Source organism: Balaenoptera ricei, chromosome 3 (genome assembly GCF_028023285.1).
Source record: "Balaenoptera ricei isolate mBalRic1 chromosome 3, mBalRic1.hap2, whole genome shotgun sequence".
Taxonomy (NCBI): domain Eukaryota; kingdom Metazoa; phylum Chordata; class Mammalia; order Artiodactyla; family Balaenopteridae; genus Balaenoptera; species Balaenoptera ricei.
This window is the reverse complement of record NC_082641.1, coordinates 182018779-182038661: the sequence shown is the minus strand read 5'-3', so window position 1 is coordinate 182038661 and position 19883 is coordinate 182018779. Positions and strand designations below refer to the sequence as shown.

Genomic DNA, 19883 nt, shown 5'->3' with positions numbered 1-19883 from the left:
AGGATCCAGAGGGTGGCCTAAACGGTAAGGGGGGAGGGCCCAGGTGCGAGTGACAGGGGACATTAGGTAGCCTTGCTGTTCTTGGGGGCAGGGAAGAGAGAGGAGAAAGGGCTCACAGTAGCAGGCGGGCCCAACCCCAAGGCCCATGACTCAGAATCCTGCCTGTGACCGTGTGGCCTCAGCAACAGCACATGGAGTGGCAACTTTCTCCTTGGAACCTCGCCACCATGCAGTCCAAGTGGCAGAGTCCAAGGTTCAGAAATCAGGCCACTGGGCTTCCCTGGTGGCGCAGTGGTTAAGAATCCCACCAGTGCAGGGGACACGGGTTCGAGCCCTGGTCTGGGAAGATTCCACATGCCATGGAGCAACTAAGCCCGTGCGCCACAACTACTGAGCCTGCATGTCACAACTACTGAAGCCCGCGCCTAGAGCCCGTGCTCCGCAACAAGAGAAGCCACTGCAATGAGAAGCCCACACACCGCAACAAAGAGTAGCCGCTGCTCGCCACAACTAGAGAAAACCCACGCGCAGCAACCAGGACCCAACGCAGCCATAAATAAATAAATAAAATAAATAAAATTTTAAAAAGTTATATATGTATAACTGAATCACTTTGCTGTACAGCAGTAATTAACACAACTTTTAAATCAACTATACTTCAATAAAATAAATGTTTAAACAAAAAAGAAATCAGGCCACCACCCTCACACTCCTGGGTGGGGATGTGAGATGGGCCAGTGGCTGTGGGAAAGTCTGGCTCCTCAACAGTTCCTCAAACAGTTACACAGAGTTACCATGTGACCCGGCAGTTCCACTCTGAGGTGCATACCCAGCAGAAATGAAAACATATGCCCACACAAATACTTGTACAGCGTTACAAAGCCAAAAGGTGGAACAACCCATCAATGGACAAATGGATAAACACAATATGGTCCATTCATATAATAGGATATTACTCCGCATGAAAAGGAGAGAAGCACTGACACACACTACAACATGGATGAACCCTGAAGATGTGATGTTCAGTGAGAGACACCAGACACAAGAGGCCACATAGTACATGATGTGAAACGTCGAGAACAGGCAAATCCACAAAGAGTGGATTCATGGTTGTCAGGGGCTGGGGGAGGGGGCTGGAGAAGACTGGTAATGGGGACAGGGGGTTACTTTTTGGGGTGCTGAATGATATAAGCCAGTCACAGAAAGTGAAGTACTGTCTGATTCCACTCATAGTAGGTCCCTAGAGAAGTCAAATTCATAGAGACAGGAAGTAGACGGTGGGGGCCAGGGGCTGGGGGTTGACTACAAATGCGGATGGGGTTTCTTTCTGGGGTGATGAGAATGTTCTAGAATTAGATAGTGGTGATGGTTCCACAACATTGTGAATATACTAAAAATGACTTAATTGTACACTTTGGTTAAAATGGTGAATTTATGTTATATGGATTTTAACTCAATTAAAAACATTTTTTTTTTCTAAGAAAAAATCAGGCCCTGGTTCCGGAAAGGCCTCTGGCTGGTGGGCAACTCAGTGTCCCCACTGGGGGACACAGGCACTTTGGCCACCACAGGGAGCCTCGCTGGAGCCTTGAGACTTCCCCAAGATTCCACTGCTCCTCTGCAAAGTGGGGAAAGTGTGGAAAAGCGGTGAAACCCAGGCACAAATCCCTACCAGAGCCAGTGGGACCACAGTGGGCAGCTCATCCTGCCCAGTTCTGCTCTTATTGTAACTGGCCTGAAGTCAGGAATGGGGTGAGGTCTTGCTCCATCTCTCCCCCTCGGTGGGTTCCAAGGGGAGGGAAGGTCGCCCTGAGCTGTTTTTCTGCAAACCCTCAAGTAAATAGCCAGCCAGTGGCCATCTTCACGACAAAGTTACAGATCCCAGCTGAAGGGAAACTGGGAACAGCTGAGGCTTCCCAAGGGCCACTCAGACTCACCAGTGTGGCCTGACACCCAGTGCTGCCAGGGGGCGTGAGGGGGGGTTTCCTGAGAAGTGCGGCACCCAGTTGAGATAATGGGAGCTCCCAGCCAATAAATGACTTCAGAACTCGCCGGCCCCTCGTGACCAGGCTGAGAGGGAGAAGCACGTGAAGGCTATTGGGCAAGGAAGGAATGTAGCAACCTGGCCCCGGGGATCCTGTCCCCTTTGCCACCGAACTCGGCCGTCTAAGCCCTGGGTTGGCCTGGGTTGGGGCAGAGGGAGGGGGCTCGTTGTCTCCCCCAAAGGACCCCAGCCCCGAAAGCCCTGCCCCCTAAGCCTCTGCAGAAACGTTCACCGGGAGGTTCCAAGAAGGAGGAGAGAGAAGTTCACGGGCGGCACAACACCCTCCTGGCCGCAGGTCAACGTCCAGCCACGGCTGGGGGTGGGGGCAGCCAGGCCGGTGTGGAATTCCGTGACTCAGGTCCCGAGAATGGGGTGGGTCTGCTCTCTGGGCGGTGGCCAAACGCCTGAGCCTCGAGTGGGAATGAGCTTGGAGCCAAGCCAGCGGGAGCCCCATCCCGAACCGCACGCTGTGTCACGTTGCAAATGACAACAGACCCCTCTGGGCTTGCTCTTTCCTTGCTAAACACACACCTGCGCGTCCTCCAGGAGAAAGGGGGCGGGACCACAGGGTAACTACTAACTACCCTCCCCAGGGCTCACGTGCCACTTATATAAGCAGTTAAGGCGGCGGTGTCCAAGGGCGGCGACACTCGGCTCTGTGCTGACGGCGCACCCTGCAGCAGGGACGCGGCCGTGCGGGGCTGTCGCCGCAGGTGACCCGCAGGCCCTCGCAGCGACACCGCAGCCCGAGTGGGGGGACTCCGACACCCAGCGTGGTTTTATTTACATTAAAAACAAAACCCAAAAAACAGTTTTCAATGAGCTGGGGCGAGTTTTCTGAGAGTTCGAGCCAGCCCCCCCCCCCCACTCCTTCCCCACCCCTCCCCCTCCCCCCCGCCACGGGTTTCCAGTAGTATCTCAAGTTGTTGAGCATCCCTCAGTGTAGATAACTGTTCGCAAGCCTTCACGGAACCGCTGGCGTCGACGCTGCCACCCGCTCTCCGATGAGCATGCGCAGTCACAGCGACAAACAGCCGCCGGGCCCCGGCCCCCCCCAGCCCGCCCCCCACCCCCACCCCGGCCTCCTATTGGCTGGCGCAGGCACGCGTCTGCAGAGCCTACGCATCCAGCCAATGAGGGCTCTGGTAGGCGTGGCCTAGGGCGGGGAGGCGAGGCGCGCCGGTGCGCGTCCATTGGTCGGCTCGGCGAGGGGAGGAGCGCTGCCTCTCGGGGAGCTCCCGCTGCCGCCGCGATGAGCTTCAACCGCTTGTGTCGTCTGTTGAAGCCGACGCTTCTCTGCGGGGCCCTGGTAGTGCCCGGCCTGGCCAGCACCATGGTGAGCGCGGCGCCACTGGTCGTTGGGCGGGCCGTTGGGCGGGCGCGCGGCCTGCCTTCCGGCGCTCGGGGCCGCGGCGACCTTGGACGGGGGGCGCCGGCCTCGGGCGCGCGGACAGCACTCGGCGCCCCCTCCGCGGCCGTCGGGGCCGTGGGTAGCGCGCGGGCCGGAGTCACGGTCCGAGTCTCGGTGGGGGGCGGGGGCCGCGTCCGGGGGAGCCAGAGACAGGGCTGGGCGGTTGGGACCCCTGGGTGGGCGCCCCTGACGCACAGAAGCTGCAGCGTCGGGGCAGCTGGGGGTGGCGTCGTTGGCCACTGGAGCCCCGCCTGCGGCTCGGAGAGCGGGGGTGTCCGACGGGGTGGAAATCCGGGATCACGCGCCACGGGGCGTCACTGCCCCTCCCCCGCTCTGCGCGCCCCGGGGCCCCGCGCGGTGGCGTCACAGAGGAGCGGCCCAGCGCCCTTGGCTACCGGCCCTTTCTCCCCCGGGCGCGGCGCTCGGTGGGCACAGGTGCGGCCGGAGACGGGCGGGCATGGGCCGCGCAGCCGCCGGCTCCCCGGGTCGTCGCGGGCAGCGGCGCCGGTTGCTGGCCGGGCGGCGGCGCCGAGCCTCCCGGGGACGGCGGCACCGCCGAGCCCCCCGGAGGCGGAGGGCTCGAGCGTGCTGTCGCAGGAGGGCGCGCCCCCGGCTTCCGCCGACTACCAAGAGCCCTGGGCAGGTGGGGACCGCGGCCGGGGAAAGCTTTGGCTGCGGCAGCGAGTCCCAAGACCCGGTGCGCGCGGGGCCCCCACACCCGCGGGCGGCGTCCCCACCCACTGGGGTACCTGGCGGGGTTCCGAACACTTCCTGGGTCTCAAGTGTTTCCGGTCAAATGTGCCCTGCTGTGCAGGGGAGCGTACGCCTTTGAGGAGGAGGAGCCTCCCCTTTTACTTGCCCCAGGGCTCCGGTTTTCCTCCCTTGGCACCCCGGGCTGGGCGAGCGGGCCGGTTGGCCGCGGGCTCCAGGCCCCGAGGTCCGCCGGCCACTCGGCACGCCCTTGCCTTGCAGTGCGCGTCCCGCGACGACTGGCGCTGTGCTCGCTCCATGCACGAATTCTCAGCTACGGACATCGATGGGCGCATGGTTAACCTGGACAAGTACCGGTGGGTACCTGCCCACTTGGTGGAGGGAGCAGGGAGAAGGTCGGGGCCATGACCTGACCGCCTCGTCCCGCCGCCTCCAGGGGCTACGTGTGCATCGTCACCAATGTGGCCTCGCAATGAGGCAAGACAGAGGTAAACTACACTCAGCTGGTCGACCTGCACGCCCGATTCGCTGAGCGTGGTTTACGGATCCTGGCCTTCCCTTGCAACCAGTTCGGGAAGCAGGTGCGTCATGGCTGGCCCTGGATATCCCTGTGTGTCCCTGTGTGCGGGCGTGGGGAGAGGGTCTCTCTGTGGAAGCGGGAGCCAAAGGGGTACAGGCTCCTCTCCACTCACCCCAGCACCCCTGTCTGCACAGGAGCCAGGGAGTAACGCCGAGATCAAAGAGTTCGCTGCCGGCTATAACGTCAAATTCGACATGTTCAGCAAGATCTGTGTGAATGGGGATGATGCCCACCCACTGTGGAAGTGGATGAAAGTCCAGCCCAAGGGGAGGGGCATGCTGGGAAAGTGAGTTGGGGGCCGGGGCGGGGGGGGGGGTCAGGATGGCTCCCCAGGGGCAATGGGGGGTCTGCAGCTGCCACGGGATTCTTCACGATCTCACGCTTCTCTTCTAGTGCCATCAAATGGAACTTCACCAAGGTAAGGGGTGCTGGGGGCCTGGGGGACGGGGACAGACCCAGCCACAGCTGGGCTGCTTCGAGGGTCCCTGGCCCTGACCTAAATGGGGCAGTGCATGGGGACTGCTGGCTCGCCCCAGCCCCATGGTGGCCTCGGGTCCTGACACGGCCTCCCCCACAGTTCCTCATTGACAAGAACGGCTGTGTGGTGAAGCGGTACGGTCCCATGGAAGAGCCCCTGGTAGGTGTCTGTCGGGGAGCCTGCCTGGGAGGGCCCTGGGAAGAGGCGCCCCTGACCCCCTTTCCCCCGCAGGTGATAGAGAAGGATCTGCCGTGCTACCTCTAGCTCCACAAGTGTGCTCCCCTGACCCGAGCCTGCTGCCTGTGCCCCTCGGAGCCTTCCACCCGGCGTCCATGATGGTCTGCCTGAAAACCAGCCCCTGGTGGGGCAGACCCGAGAACCCGGCGTGCACCCCTGCCGGAGGAAGGTCCCTCGGCCCGGCTAATGGCTCGGCAACCCCACCCCCTGCTGCCTTGTGGGAATAAAACACACAATACAAATTGACTTGCTTGTTGCTTTTGCTTACCTGGGGGGTGGGGGGTGTCTTGTCCCAGGCCCCTCTGGGCTCAGGGGCAGGTATAGTCAGCTCCCCAGGCTGGGTGCGGGGGGAATGTGGGAGGTGGAGTTCCCTCAGGGTTCAGAGGGCTGCACCCGCCCTGCTGCCCCAGCTGCTAATCTCCTCAGCCCAGCCAGGGCAGAGCTGATCCTGGCGGAGGTGCTGCCTCCTGACTGGCCCACTGCTCTAGGTCTGCGGGGGGACCTCGGCCTCCTCCAGTGTGCCCAGGTGGGAGGGTCAGGCGACCTGGGCCTTGTGGGCCTGCCTGCTGGAGGCTCACTGCACCTGAGCTGGGCGTCGGGCCCAGCTGGGCACCAAGCCGGCCTCGCGGTGAGGACGCGGAGTCTGCACCAGGCCTGCCCACGGGCTTCACCCAGCAGAGGGAGCCCCCCCCAGGAGGGCTGGTGGGCACAGCCTGCCTGCCTGCAGCTCAAGAGAGCCATCCTGGTGAGAGTGGGGGGGAGCACAGCTGTAGAGTGGCCGAGCTGCTCTACCAGGGCCTGCTTCTAGGGCCCACCAGTCCGCCTCCCCAGTGGGGGCAGCCCCCTCCCACTTCCGGGCCAGAGGCCGGGCACGCTCCCCACAGCTTCCAGGAAGGGCCTGGCGTCCAGTCCTGCCTTCCCAACTCGGCCCAGCTCTTGGGCTCTCCTGTCCCCAGGCTGCCCCACCTGCCTCAACCAACAAACACCCCGAGGAAGACCTGGAAAGAAACCAAGGCAGAGCCCTCAGTCCTGAACACGGGGTTCTGAGCAACGGGCCCCTGAGCAACGGGCCCAGGCGGCTCAGGTCTCGGCGGGCAGGAGGCAGCAGTGTCTGCTCCAAGACGCCTGGGGCCTGGTACGGCCGGTTCAGAGGCAGCTGGCCTGCCATCCCGGTGCCAGGACCACGCAGTGGACAAACAGCCTCTTGGGGCGGGTGTCTCCCCGAGCCTGGCCCCGGTCATCCAGAAGGCCAGGCGCTGTGGGTGGGATGAGGCAGCAGAGGGAAGGCCAGCAGCCTCCCCGGACCACCGTACGCCCCCTCCCCCCGCCCCCTCCCCGCCGTCCCTGCAGGCCAGAGCAGCAGACAGCCTGGGAAGTAGTGAAAAGGCACATATATTTAAAAAAGATCTCTTTACATATATACACTTGAATTCATTATAAATACACATAGAAACCAGGGGGCCACCCACCAGCTCCGCAGGAGATTCCAGGCCCTGGGAGAGGTGGCTGGGCAATAATTTAGGGCACAGAGAGCAGGGAGGGGGTTGCATATATTAATAGAAGATCTGCCCCACGGAGCCCCCCAGAGGCGGTGGGGCCCTGAGCACCTGGGGTTTCCTGAGTTTCCAGCTCTTGGGGCCACCCAGTTTTGTGGATTTCAGGGATCCAGGCCTGACCCGGCCTGGTAAGGTGGGTGGGGTGGGAGCCCCAACCCCGGCCTGGAGGGCGGCAGCAGAGGACAGAGGCACAGAGGAGGCCCCCCACCCCCAGGCCCTGCCTGGCCCCTAAGTGTCCTGAGTGGGGCCTGCGCATGGCCACTGCCCACCAGGCAGGGCTCGGAGGGCCCCCCCCAGGGCCGGCAGCGTCTCGAGGGTCTGCCCAGGCACCAGCGGGAAGGCACTGCAGTGGAGGCCTCGGGAGGCCGGACGAAGGGCCCCTGGCCCCGCCTGCTCCTCTCAGTAGTCCGCTCACCACCCGCTTCCCCGGCATAGACAGGGCGCCTATTATAGATAAATAAGTTTCGTGCGGGAAGGATGCCTCGGGGCCTAGGAGTTGGGGAAGGGGGGGCTGAACTGGATGACGCTCTGCCGCTCGGGGCCCCCACTGCCCTCTGGCGCGCCTGCTGCCCCCCTGCCGGCGCCCAGCGGGCCGGGGGGCTCAGGGGGCGGCGCGGCGTTGAGGGAGCGCAGCATATCCTCCAGCACCTCCTTGAAGTTGATGTCGCAACCCTGGTGCAGGAGCGCCGCGGGGTCAGCCGGGGCATCGGGGGCACCCAGCAGCAGGCCGCCGGGGCCAGGGGCCGGGGCCGGGAAGGCGAAGGGCGAGGGCGGCGGGAAGGCCTGGGCCGGCGGACTGTACGTGAGGTCCAGGACCTCGCCGGGGCCACAGGGCAGTGCGAGCGGGCGTGGGGCGGGCGGCAGCGCGGGGAGACCCCGGGCGCGCGCCTGCTTGCGCTTCACATCGGCGTCCATGAGCTGCAGCTCCTGCAGGACGCGGCGCACGCAAGCCTCGGGGATCTTGATGCCTGCGGGGTGGGGGCGGGGCCGGCGGTCAGGGCCCGAGGGGCGGGGCGGGGCGCCCCCTCCCACACCCCGCCCACGCCCACCGCTCACCAACTTGCTTCTTCTTGTCCTTGGTCTTGAGGCGCACGATCTGCAGGTAGCTGCTGCTGGTGACGTCGGCCATGACGGCGGCGATGCGGCCCCACACGCGCAGCAGGGCCCCGCACAGCATGTAGTGGTGTCGCAGCCTCAGGCCCTGCGCGCAGTCCTTGCCCTCCTGCACCAGCCGGCAGTGCCGGTTCCTGCGCGGGGACCACGGCTCAGACCAACTGCTGCACAGGCATGGGCGCGCCCCCCCAACACCCCCCCCACTGCCCCCAGGCTGCCCTGGGCCCTCACCACGTGGTGTGGCTGCAGTGTGTCAGCGAGAAGGTGTAGCTGCTCTCCCAGTGCTCTCTGGCCTCCTCCGCTGTCACCTGCGGACACAGCCGGTTGAGCCCCTGGACCGCGGGGCAGGCGGGGAACAGGAGGTCCGAAGGCCCCAGGCCCGCTCATCCTGCACCTGGCGGCCAGGGCAGCGGAGCATGGAGGTGGAGGGCCGGCCTGGGGTCTGCAGGAGACGGGCGCGCCAGGGGCACAGTGGGGGCGCACTGCGGGGCCGTCGGGGCCTACCCGGTGGAACCTCCGGCACAGGCTGTCCAAGGTCTCCAGCTGGCTCTGCCGACCGATGTTGGGCTTGTACACGGTGAAGAGCTTGCCGCGGTTCTGCTGGGCCAGCAGGCAGCTGGGCTTGTTGCCGCGGACCTGGGTGGGGGCGTGTGTGAGGCTGGGGCTGCATCGCATGTGCCGGTGCGGGCCCGCGCGGGCCGCCGCCCTCCCCTCCCAGCCCACCGGCGGGGGTCCTGCCCGTGGGGGGGCGCTGGGGGCTTGCTGGGGGGCCCACCTTGTAGGAGAGGTAGAAGCCGTCGTGGGTGCCCATCAGCTCCAGCGACCGGGCATAGGCCTCCTCCCACTTCAGGCCGCGGTCCACGCTGATCTGCGGGCACGCGGGCGTCAGGGGGGGTGGGGGTGAGGGGTGGGGGCGGGGCGGGCGGATGTAGCCACTCACCTTATAGAAGACCACCTGCCCATCCTGCGGGTGCCCGGGGGCCAGGAACACCTGCTGGCTCTCCTCGTAGATCTCGTCAATGCCGGGGGCCAGGTCTGGGGAGGGCGAGAGGGGTCAGTGGCCGGTCTCGGGGCCCGGGCCCGGGGGGAAGGGCATCCCCAGCGGGGCTCACCCAGGATGCCCATGTCGTATTTGCCCTCCTTCTTGTCGGCGGCGATGAGGTGGTCGAAGGTGTCGGAGAAGTACTGGAAGAGCGTGTTCTGCTTGTGCACCTCCAGCCCCAGGATGCGGTTGAGGAACTTGCTGATGGAGCAGTCTGCTGGTGACAGGGGCCCTCAGGCTGCGTCAGGCCGGCCCTCCCTGTCCGCCCACCCGGGAGGTGCGGGGCCGGGGGCGTGGGACTCACCCTTCTCCACGTCCAGGCAGCCGGACCGGGACTCGCGCCCGCCGATGCCGACCGACAGCAGCCCCTGCTTCATGTCTGTGGGGAAGGAGAGCCTCGCACGCCTGCCCACCCCACCCCACAGGGGCTCCCCCTCATCACCCGTGTCCCCCTGGGGTGTGTGGGGAGGGTCCACCAGCTCACCGCGAAAGAAGACGGCGTCCCCTCCAGGGTAGCCCTGGGGCAGCGGCACCTTGCTCTCTGTCTGGCTTAGGATGGTGGTGAGGACGCAGCTGAGCGCCCGGGCGCCGTACTGTGGGGAGGGGTGAGGGCCGCGGGCCGCGTCAGAGGCTGGGGCACCCCAGGTGTCGGGGTTCTGGCACCCCGGGGACCCTCCTCTCCTGGGCCACCCCCCTTCGGGTACCTTGTTCTCAAAGTTGTACTTGCTCAGGTCACGGGACTCGGTGGCTCGGCGGTCCCCGTGGGTCAGAGCCCCCTGCCCAGGATGGGGAAAGCGGTCACACGTTGCCCACGTGTTGCTCCTCCCTGCGCCCTGCGCCCTCCCCAGGGAGCCTCCCCACCCAGTCCCCCGCCCAGCCCCGCCGGCCCCCCCCGCCCCCCAACTCACCAGGCTCTCCAGCCGCTTGGCCACGATGGAGGCAAACCTGCGCTCCCCGGCCAGCTCCGAGATAAGGAAGATGTACTCAGGCGCGGAGACCTGGTTGGAGCGGTGGGTCCGGCCTGGAGGCAGAAAGGGCTTTTAGGGACCAGGCAGGCCCCGGGGTGGGGTGGCCTGGGGTGGGGGCGGGGCTCACCAAACTGCTGGATGGCCCGGTCGGCGCTCCAGGGCAGCTCCAGTGTCATGTGCACCCTGCGCCGCTGGTTGGGGACCCGGCGGTCGGCTTGGAGGGAGATGCCGGAGCTGGAGGCCTCTGAGATGATGGCCACGAGCTAGAGGGACGTGGACGGGGACAGGTCTGCGGGGCGGCAGGGCGGTAGCCTGCTCCTCCTTGCCCCGCGCCCTGTGTGCCCTGGGTCAACTGGCTGCATTTGGGGTGACCCACACAGGAAGTTCAGACGTGTGTGTCCGTGAACGTGTCTCCGAGGGCTTAGAATGGAATCTGGACCATCCCGGGTCACCCCTGGAGTGTCTGCCTGGCCTGTGGACATCAGCTCCCACGGGGCAGCCCAGAGAAGCGGTGGGCCAGGCACCGACACAGGACACGTGCGACTCGGGCTGAAGGCGGGGCTGGCCGGGGGGCGCTGTGAGGGCCCCACGCAGGCACAGGAGCACAGCACACCCCCCCACACACGGCTGGTGATCCTCCAGCCAGCCGCTCGGGACCCCTGTGCCTCCCGGCCCACGCGCAGCTGCACGGGGGTGCCCTCCAGGCACAGCCCCGCACCCCACCTTCTCTCCGCTCATGAAGCGCTCCTTCTCCCTGAGGTTCACGTGGTCGATGGAGAGGCCCTGCTCCGCCCGGGACTCGAAGGCCACTGTCCCGTCGGACCTGGACACTACGCGGCCCTTCCTGCCGGTCATCTGTGGCCGTGGTGGGGGCGAGGGGACAGGTTGTCAGCCGCTGTTGTCGCCCAGGGGCTGGTCCCCGTGGGCCTCAGTTTCCCTATCCCCCCACCTGGGACCCTGGGGCTCTTGGGTGTGTGTGGCAGGGGGCTGCCAGGACCCGGCCTCTTGCCAGGCTCGGGTGCCCACGGGGCCATAAGCAGGAATGTTCACTGCATCTTCCTAAGTTTTTTTATGGCAACCCAGCCGCCTAGGCCAAGATGAACCTGAGGTGGCACCAGAGGGACGTCCCAGGAAAGAGTACGGGAACACAGGGGGAAGGAAGGACGGGAGGGGGGACAGGGTGGGGGACGGGGTCGGGGGTCAGGCTTGGGGCTTGAGAGCACACCCAGACCCCGGAGGCCCGGGCTGGGAGCCCTGGCCCAGGGGGGCGTGCGGGGGAGGTGGGTGTGGAGCTGGGTGGCAGTGGCTGAAGGGGTAGAGCAGGACACGGGACGCTGGACCCAGCAGCCGCCCCCCCCCCCGCCACCGCCGAGCTGGCCACCAGGGGGCACCAGAGCTCACCTCCGCCACGCACTCCGGACCCCCAAGCTGGTCAATGAGCTCGTCCAGGGTGTTGACGGGCAGCTCCCGGCCCAGCGTCCGCACCTTGGCCAGCAGGTCCTGCTTCAGCCGGTCCACCCGCTCCAGGACACCGGGGCCGTGCAGGTCCCGCGGTGCGGGACACAGGGGGCCTGTGGGGCCAGAGGGTCAGGGGGGACTGGCCAGGCCGCCTGCCCAAGGTCCTGTTCCCAGCCCTGGCCCTTGAGGATGACAGGGGTCTCTGGGGAGCGGGGCTGAGCCAGGGGTCCAGAACCTTCTCCCTAAGCCCCACCAGCCCTTGCCTAGCTGCACGCCCTGACCCCCACACTCGGAGCCTGAGAAGCAGGGACGTGGGGGGAGGGTGTGGGGGCGGCCACGGGCCTCACCGCGGTCGTCGGCCGGGAGCCCGATGGTGTCCACGATGACCACGTCGTCGTCCATCAGGGACTCGGGGGAGGAGTGGAAGTCGCTGTCCAGGCCGCCATCCGACTCCGTGCTGCTGTCGTCACTGACGCGGATCACGCCCGCTGCGTCACACGCCAGCCTGGGCACCTTGGCCCCGCGGCCCCGCGGCCGCCCTGCAGGGGAGCAGCCAGAAGTCACTTCCACCTGGCCCCGTGCCTTTGTCCTGGCGGCACGGTCCGGGGACAGGCCCGGGTGCCAGGATGGTCAGGGCTCAGGGCCGGAGCCCCCTGCTCCATCCACCTTTGGCAGGTCTGGGCTCTCCTGGTGGCCGGGGCGCGGCGTAAAGGGGCATCTCTAACACCCCCGCCAGACTTCCTGACACGGCAGTGTGTCCTCGGGTGGTGCCTGGGGAGGCCACACGCCCACCCTCAACAGGGCGGCCCTGGGTGGGTCGGCCAGAGGATGAGCCCAGGTCCTGATGGGGTGGCAGTCCAGGGGTCTATGTAACTAGGCTACCCTCCAGGACACCCGGAAGGCCGGTCCCAGGAAGTGGGAGGGGCAGGACTGGGCCCCCCGAGGCTGGCCGTGTACCCTCAGGTAAGTTGCTTGGCCTCTCTGAGCCCTACTTCCCCCCTGGGAGTGGATGCTCAGTCTTTGCCTAGAGGAACAGCGGGCAGTGCATGCCAGAAGGTGCTATGAGGCCACTTCCCCGTCCCGGGGTGCTTTTAAGGGCTCCACCCTAGTCCCTGGACCAGTGTGGTTTCGGCCTCGGGCTCACTTTCACCTGGGGAGTGCGAGTCCCCGCCTTCTGGGGGTGAGGCTAGAGGCCATGGGGATGCGCTAGCCACACCCCCATCCTGCAGCGCTGGGGTTTTTAGCTGACTGAGCAGCTGCCCTGGAGGGTTGGGGAGGGCATCAGGGGTCAGGCCACGTGGCTGTGCAGCCAGCAGCAGAGGGAGCAGCGGGAGTGACAGGCCGACCCAGATCAAGGCTTAGAAAGGAGGGAGGCCGGAGGGAGGCGGCAGGAGCAAGGGAGGAGGCCACAAGGCGCCCGAGGTCCAGGCGGGCGGCGGGCGCTTACGTTTTCGCTTACTGCCCGGTCCTCTCTCTCGCTTCCTCTTGGTTGAAGGAAAGTGCTTCTGAATTAGCGACAGAAAGACGCCTCTGAAAGTGAAAAGCAGAGTTTATTTTCACTGGGAGACCTGGAGGGGTTGGGTCCCGTGTGTGGGTTTGCTCTGGTGGGGACACCCAGCGCCAGGGGGCCCCACGGGTGGGTCTGGGTGCAGGGGCTCAGAGAAGGTTGGTGGGAGGGGAAAGGAGCTGCAAGGACATGGGGGCGGGGGGAGCAGGGGGGGCGGGGGGAGCGGGGGGGGCGGGGTTCCCACCCACACGTGGTGGGCAATGGACGGAGCGTGGGTGGGAAGCTGGGTGGGGCTCCCGCCGTCAAAGGGCCCACAGTTCTGCCCACACGCGCTGACGGCCTCTGAGGGCCGAGGGGGTGGCTCCCAGGATGGGGTCCCACGGGAAGGGAGGTGACGCTGGGCTGAAGGGAAGGGGCCAGGATGAGGCGAGCCAGGCAAGGGGCCTCGTGCTGGGACCCTCACCCAGGGTGGGAAGGGAGGCCAGGGGCTTCGGGGACCACCAAGGCCAGTCCCTAGAATCAGTGCAGTCCTTGAAACGGCACGGTTCCCACGTGGGGGGGTGGGGGTGGGTGCGGGCGCCGGGAAGCCTCATTCTAAAGCCCTGGGACCCTCGGCCAGCGCCCTCCGAGTCCTGGGGTCCCCACGGTTACCCTTTCTGGCGAGCTGGGCCTAAGGTCACTGAGGGCCGGGGCCGCTCCCTAGGCTGGGAACACAGGCAGAGCCAGGCCACAGGTCGGCCCCAGGGTGGGTCGCACAGGGAGGGGTCCCCGGCATAGCCCCCACCCTCCCCCCAAGGCCGCAGGCATCACTCACTCGGCAGCGGACACGAAGCCATCAAGCTGGCCCTCCTTCTCGCCCAGCACCTCCCGGGTACGCGCCTCACCCGTGGACTGCAGCCCAATAACCACGCACTGCGGGGGGTGGGTGGTGGTGAGCAGAGCCCCGACCACCAGCCCCGGAGTGCGGCCCCAGAGGGGCCACCAGGGAAGCCTCAGGCCCCACACCCGCCCTGTCCCGGCAGCCGAAACCCAGGGTGGGCCTCAGTCTCTCCCTCCTCCCACCCGTGTCCCTCGGGCTGCCAGGCCCCGACAAGCCCAGATCCACCTGGAAAGTCCACCTGGCAGCCCACAGCCAGCCTCAGCTCCCGGACCCCCACCCCCATCCTCCGCCCTGTTCTTCCTGGGGACTCGCCAGCCCAGCCTGCACAGGGGGAGCCTGGGGCAAGGCGGGACCAGAACCTTCCGGGCCTCAGCATCGCCCTCACCAGCCCCATCCTTGCAGGTTCGACCCAGCCACGCGCAGGCTCCTCTGCGATCGTGAGGCTGACACGGCGTGCCGGGTTCTGCCCACTCGCCCCTGACACAGGGATGCAGGGGGCCCGGCACAGCCCACCTCACCTTGTCCCGGGCCAGCTCCTCCCGGGCCAGCTCCACCAGCCGGCGCACCTTGGCGGCAACACATAGGTACTTGAAGAAGCGCTGGTGGGCCGACCAGAACTGGCCCCACAGGGACTTGCGCGACTCCAGGCCGATCCAGTCAGCGGCCTGCTGGAACACGCCCAGGGCCTCGGCCCACTGCAATGACACGCCCGGCTCAGCTCACTACCACCGCCTCTGCCCGGACCCCGGCTGCCCTCGCCCCGTGGAAATGTGGGCCAGGGAAGGGGGGTGTAAGTAGAGCAACAAGGAGGCCCTGGCGATAGCTGGACGGTCGGAAATGTCAGGAAACAACAAGTGTGATGCTGGTGACGCCGTGGTGGAATGGCGCTCGTGCAGCCCAGGGGCAAGTGGACACCGCCTCCCGAGGCGGCGGGGACAGCCACCCTCCCTCCCTGCCAGCGGCCTCCGACTCCCCACACTTCAGACCAGGGGTCTCGCCGGGGCGGTCCTGCCCCCAGGGGACACCGGGCCATGTCTGGGGCATCTGTGGCTGTCACACTGGGGGGATCCAGGCAGCGAGCAGGTGGGTCCAGGGAGGTGCTGCCCAGCCCGCAGCGCCCAGGACGGCCCCACGGAGACAGACTGAAAACGGCCACCAGCTCTGGGTCCTGTCCTGGGGGCAACGTGCTCACGGAATCGTGGGGAGGGGAGGCGGGGACGCGGTCGTACAGTCCGTACACAATCCCCAACTTGAACAGGATCAAGATGCTGGGCTCCTGCCAAAGACCGAGGCGGGTGGGCCAGCTGCGCCCTCCCGTCCACAGTCTGACTAATCCCCGTGGTGTCCTTAAGGGCAGATGCCGAAGGTGACGGGGGCGTAACTCCAAGGGGACACGCAGGCTGTCCACTCAGTCAGAGGCTCACCAGCAGGGCCGCCCGGTTGTAGATGTGCTCGAAGGCCGGGGCCAGCGGGATCTCCTCGATGCGGAAGGTGACGCCGGAGAAGCTGAGCTGGCGTGCGATGTACATGCCACTGACCTTCATGTCCATGGCCACGATCTCCATGGCGCCCACACCCCTGCGGGTGAACACAGGCTGCCTGGGCAATGGCCTGGGACCACATGCTAGGTTCCACCCAGGGACAGAGCGACCCGGGGAGGGGCTGTCACCCAGCACTGAGCCCTGGAGGGTGAAAAAGGGCCAGGTACATGGAGCAGAGAGCACTTGCAAAGGCCTTGTGGCCACCAACGGCCTGGTGGGCCTTGGAAACAGACAGAAGGTGGTCTGCCTGGACCAACGAGGGGCCTGCACAGGAGCAGGAAAACTGGGGAGGGGGCCCTTTCCCCCCGAGACCGATGGGAAGTACTAGGCAGAGAAAGGATGGGATTTGCATTTTACGATCTCTCTGGCTGCCAGAGGAGCATGGGCAGGTGTGAGGGTGACACCTGGCCCCCGCTCCCATCACGTGGGGGATGGGCGTGGGGGTAAAGAGCACACCTCTTCTCGATGGCATGCAGAAACTCCTCGAAGGTCCGGAAGGGCGTGCCCTCGCCCCAGATACCCAGGCGGCTCATGTAGATCATGTTCCGGGGCTCAGAGGCACCTGGGGGAGGGGGGAGCCACCGTCAGCTCCTCTGACCTGGGAAGGTCGGGGGCCTCAGGTGTGGCCCCAGAAATGGCACGAGGGCCAGGAATGGGGACCTGAGCCTCTTGGGAAAGTGCCCACAGCCAGCTGGCAGAGGGGAGGCCCCTGACGGGGGTTGGTGTCTGAGAACAGGGCCTGGCAGGAGCTGGGCTGCAAACTGGACGCTTCCCCGACCCCCTCCCACACACAGCTGCGCCAGGGCAGGCATCGCTCATCGATGACCAGGCCCTCACCTGTGGCGCTGGCGTAGACCACCCTGGCCAGGGGCAGCTTGTTCTGCAGGTCCAGCACGGCCTTGCCCATCTTGGTGGAGCTGGCGTTCTTGGCTTTGTGGCACTCGTCAAACACAATCTGGGGTGGGCGTGGGTTAAGGACTGTTCTGGAAGGCGGGCCGCCCCACAGACCCACCACGATGCCCTAAGTGGTCCCTTCCTGGTTGGGGGAACTCCGGAAGGTGCCTGGGGGGATCTGGCCATGGGGTAGGGTCCTTGGGGTGTGTGAGGCCACCAAGGCCAGAGGGAAACAGCCTCTAGGCCCCGAACAACGCGGACAGGAATTGGAAGACACAGAAAGTAATTAATGTTTTCAGGGGAAAAAGAGCAAGTTACAGACAAGTATGTCTGTCACGAACCTACCTGAAAGACAAGGTGTGAGTGCCAAACGCACGCGCACGTGTCCACACGTGTGTATAGGGGTTCGACGGAGGATTAGTGGAAACACGAGTGAGGTTAGCCTGATGCCGTCAGGCAGCCCCCAAGGTGTGAGGTTAACATTGCTATTTTTTTATGCTGCTGTTGCTGAGCTCAGGTGTCACCTGACACCGGGCGCCCAGAAGCATCAGTAACCCTGCTGCTTCTTCTGGTTCATGGGAGCTCTGAACAGACTATGCCTCGTGAACAGAGGGCCCACAGGCCTTGTCTCATCGGAGGGAGCGAGGGGAGCTTCGGGAAAGTGCAGTCACCCCACTTCTGGGAACAAGGGTGAATCCCAGGGAGATAGAGCCTGAGGGTCCTCTAAGGGCCCCTGCAGAAATCCCCAGGGGAAGCTGTGGCATCTCACTGTGCGTGTGTGTGTGTGTGTGTGTGTGTGTGTGTGTGTGTGTGTGTGTGGAGGGGGGGAGAAGCTGGGGAGAAGGCCGAGGGAGGTTGGCCTGAAGGCTGTTACTGGTAAGAAGAATGCGTGAAACAAGAAAACGTTAACACCAGACAAGCATCAGACTCTAGCTTATAGTCTTCTATACTTCTTTTTCCTACAGCTTGATGGACTTTCCTTTTTTTCTTTTTTGGCCACACCAGGCAGCTTGCGGAATCTCAGTTCCCCGACCAGGTATCAAACCCGTGCCTCCTGCATCGGAAGCGGGGAGTCGTAACCACTGGACCACCAGGGCAGTCCCTGGTGGACTTTCCTATGCTTTGTTTCCTACAGTTTGGTGGGAGCAAAAAGAAAGTAATCTCAGGCTGAAGAGCAAAGGAGGGAGACGCCTGGGGCTTCGGCCCAGTCAGGAAGGGCCTGGGACCCACAGCAGCTGGCAGAGCTAGAGCAGCGGGGCCTCTGGCCTAGCTGTGCTCTGGCTCTCCTGGCCTGCCTCCCGCCCCGCCCCCACGGAGCCTGGGTGGGACCAGCTTGGGGGCCGGACAAGGACGGGGGCGGAAGTGCTCTGCGCCCCGAGACCTCCGGCCCCGCCGCCCTTGGTGTCGCAGCAAATACCACCCCGACCCTGTGGTTACGGGTCCGGCCGGCTGGAGCCAGGAGGCCGAGCCAGACGGCCAGGGGCGGGTAACAGCGGTCCCTGAGGGCGAGCCTGAGCCACCAGGCCCTCCCTGCCGGGAATTCCTCCCGCGCTTCCGCCCCCTCCAGCGCCGGCCAGGACCAAAGCCTCCCGGCCCCCCGGGCTCGGCCCCGCCCCTCCCGGCCCCCTGCGCTCGGCCCCGCCCCCTCGTCGCGGCCGCCAGGATACCACGCCGTTGAAGGCCTCGCCGCACCACTCCAGGATCTGCCGGATGCGCGTGCGGTGCTGCCCGCCTGCCTGGCTCTCCCCGATCAGGGCGGAGTAGGTGGCGAAGAGGACGCCCTCTGAGGTAGTGTTGTCGCCGTACTTGATCTGGGGAGAGGGCCGGGCATCGGTGTGCGCCGGGGCATAGCCACGCCCGTGCTCCCCTGCTCCGGGACCCCCACCCCTACCCCTACCAGGCGAGGGGCTGCGGGCCACCCACCTTGCTCAGCGCGTGCACCGCGATGCCAGGGGCGGCGATGTCCCGCAGGTCGCGCTCCGCGTCGTACTTGAGATCGTTGGAGACGCTGAACCTGGGGGTGCGGGCCAGCAGGCTTCAGGAACCCCCTGCCCACCTGCCGGCCCGCCCCGCGCCCAGGGAGGGACAGCTCACCACAAGGCCTTCTTTCTGCCCCGCAGGTAGTTCTCCAGGATGATGCCGGCCACCGTGCGGCCCTTGCCCACACCCGCGCCATCGCCGATAAGGAAGCCCGCGCGCTGCCCACCGGGGAGGAGGACCTCGTGTTGCTGCGGGGGTGGGGGAGGAGACGGGGGTGAGCGTGCGGCAGGGTCAGGGTGGGCACTGAGACCCCCCCCACACCGGACGCAGACCTGCTGGGAGACCCCGGGATCACCTGGCAGGCGTAGGTGATGGCCTCTAGCTGCAGGGCGGAAAGGGCCCCGCTGTCGGAGGAGGCCAGGGCGAGGGTGTAGGTGATGTCCGGCGGCGGAACGCTGGACAGCGTGCTGGTCTCCACCACGCGGTCCGGGTGCTGCTTCCCAAGCTTGGCTAGAGGGGCGTGGTGAGGGGGGGGGGGCAGGTCGGGGTGTGGTCTGGACAGGGTCGGGGGCGTGGCCCATAGGTGCAGAGCGGGAAGGCGGCTGACCTCTCCACTGCCCCCTCCGCCTATCTCCGGTTTTGTGCCGAGTGAGAAGCACAACCCCGATTACAGAACCGCCCCTCCGGAGCCCTCCCACAGCTCCCACACCTGCCTTGGCGGTTTAAGGGACCCTGGGACCATCAGGGATCCCGGAGATGGGCGCCCCTGGCCGGAGGACACAGACCCCGTGAGGCTGTGCAGCCCGGTGGCCGCTGCTGGGGGTCTTCTCCCACAGGACACTCACACTTGGACGGCACGTAGTCGGCGTAGGTCTCCGCGTGGCCCAGCTCCTCCGCCTCATCCTCCTCGGCGTCATCGTCCTCCTCGGGCTGACTCTGAGACTGAGGGCAAGGTGCTGTCACGCTGGGGACGGTACTGTCCCCTGCACCACGCCAGCCTCCCCACCAAGGGCAGGAGCCTGGCCCACCAGCCAGCCCAGTGACTCGGAGTGATAGGGAGAGGTCCCCCCTCCCAGCATGGTGCCTCCCTGGGACCTCAGTTTCCCCATCTGTATAACGGGCAGTCTGTATAACGGGCAGACCATACCTCTAAGCCGGCCCAGGGCCCGCATACAGCAGGTGCCTGAGTGAGTGGCCCTCCCTGGTCCCCAGGAGGGGTGGGCAGGGGTAGGGAAGGGGCCTGGCTCACCTGGTAGCTGACGAGAAGTGGGGTGCTGGAGAGAGAGGACACAGGGTCCTCAAGGCCTGTAAACGGCCCGCTGGGCAGGAACAGCTGGAGGGGAGAGGCAGGGAGAGTAGGCATGAGCCTGCAGGCCACAGGTGAGGAGGAAGTGCCTCTATGGGCCCCCGGCCTCCAGAGGGGCTCGCCTTGCGGTCCTCAAGTCCCTCAGCTGGCCACCGGCCTCCTTCCTGCTGCCCGCCC

At 65.9% G+C, this 19883-nt stretch overlaps 2 protein-coding genes across 9 annotated transcripts in view; one reads left to right on the top strand and one right to left on the bottom strand.

Annotated features, from left to right (window-relative positions):
- The first annotated feature begins 3236 nt into the window (after positions 1–3236).
- On the top strand, positions 3237–5707 carry GPX4 (glutathione peroxidase 4). Of its 2 annotated transcripts, none has more exons than XM_059919921.1 (7): positions 3237–3380; positions 4428–4522; positions 4603–4747; positions 4881–5032; positions 5140–5164; positions 5324–5383; positions 5456–5707. In XM_059919921.1, the coding sequence occupies exons 1-7, from the start codon at positions 3297–3299 to the stop codon at positions 5486–5488; spliced, it is 594 nt and encodes a 197-aa protein (XP_059775904.1). In that variant the 5' UTR covers positions 3237–3296; the 3' UTR covers positions 5489–5707. The 2 variants fall into 2 exon arrangements, with proteins under 2 accessions (XP_059775904.1, XP_059775906.1); XM_059919923.1 differs by lacking the exon at positions 3237–3380 and adding an exon at positions 3898–4212.
- Positions 5708–6837: 1130 nt separating this feature from the next.
- SBNO2 (strawberry notch homolog 2) overlaps positions 6838–19883 on the bottom strand; it is a 47478-nt gene continuing 34432 nt past the window's right edge. For 5 of the 7 annotated variants that reach the window (XM_059918982.1, XM_059918980.1, XM_059918981.1 and 2 more), the window contains 27 exons: positions 19650–19733; positions 19246–19342; positions 18756–18910; positions 18515–18648; positions 18344–18434; positions 18088–18231; positions 16364–16481; positions 15983–16088; positions 15410–15563; positions 14504–14680; positions 13920–14017; positions 13046–13128; positions 11946–12137; positions 11542–11711; positions 10864–10995; positions 10268–10403; positions 10081–10193; positions 9877–9948; positions 9657–9765; positions 9477–9551; positions 9243–9389; positions 9071–9165; positions 8906–8998; positions 8635–8766; positions 8362–8438; positions 8074–8264; positions 6838–7985 (listed from right to left, as the gene is read on the bottom strand). In XM_059918982.1, the coding sequence (XP_059774965.1) occupies positions 7507–7985; positions 8074–8264; positions 8362–8438; positions 8635–8766; positions 8906–8998; positions 9071–9165; positions 9243–9389; positions 9477–9551; positions 9657–9765; positions 9877–9948; positions 10081–10193; positions 10268–10403; positions 10864–10995; positions 11542–11711; positions 11946–12137; positions 13046–13128; positions 13920–14017; positions 14504–14680; positions 15410–15563; positions 15983–16088; positions 16364–16481; positions 18088–18231; positions 18344–18434; positions 18515–18648; positions 18756–18910; positions 19246–19342; positions 19650–19733 (3654 nt within the window). In that variant the 3' untranslated portion in view covers positions 6838–7506. The remainder of the gene's footprint in view (positions 7986–8073; positions 8265–8361; positions 8439–8634; positions 8767–8905; positions 8999–9070; positions 9166–9242; positions 9390–9476; positions 9552–9656; positions 9766–9876; positions 9949–10080; positions 10194–10267; positions 10404–10863; positions 10996–11541; positions 11712–11945; positions 12138–13045; positions 13129–13919; positions 14018–14503; positions 14681–15409; positions 15564–15982; positions 16089–16363; positions 16482–18087; positions 18232–18343; positions 18435–18514; positions 18649–18755; positions 18911–19245; positions 19343–19649; positions 19734–19883) is intronic. The other 2 variants (XM_059918983.1, XM_059918985.1) reach the window with 2 other exon arrangements.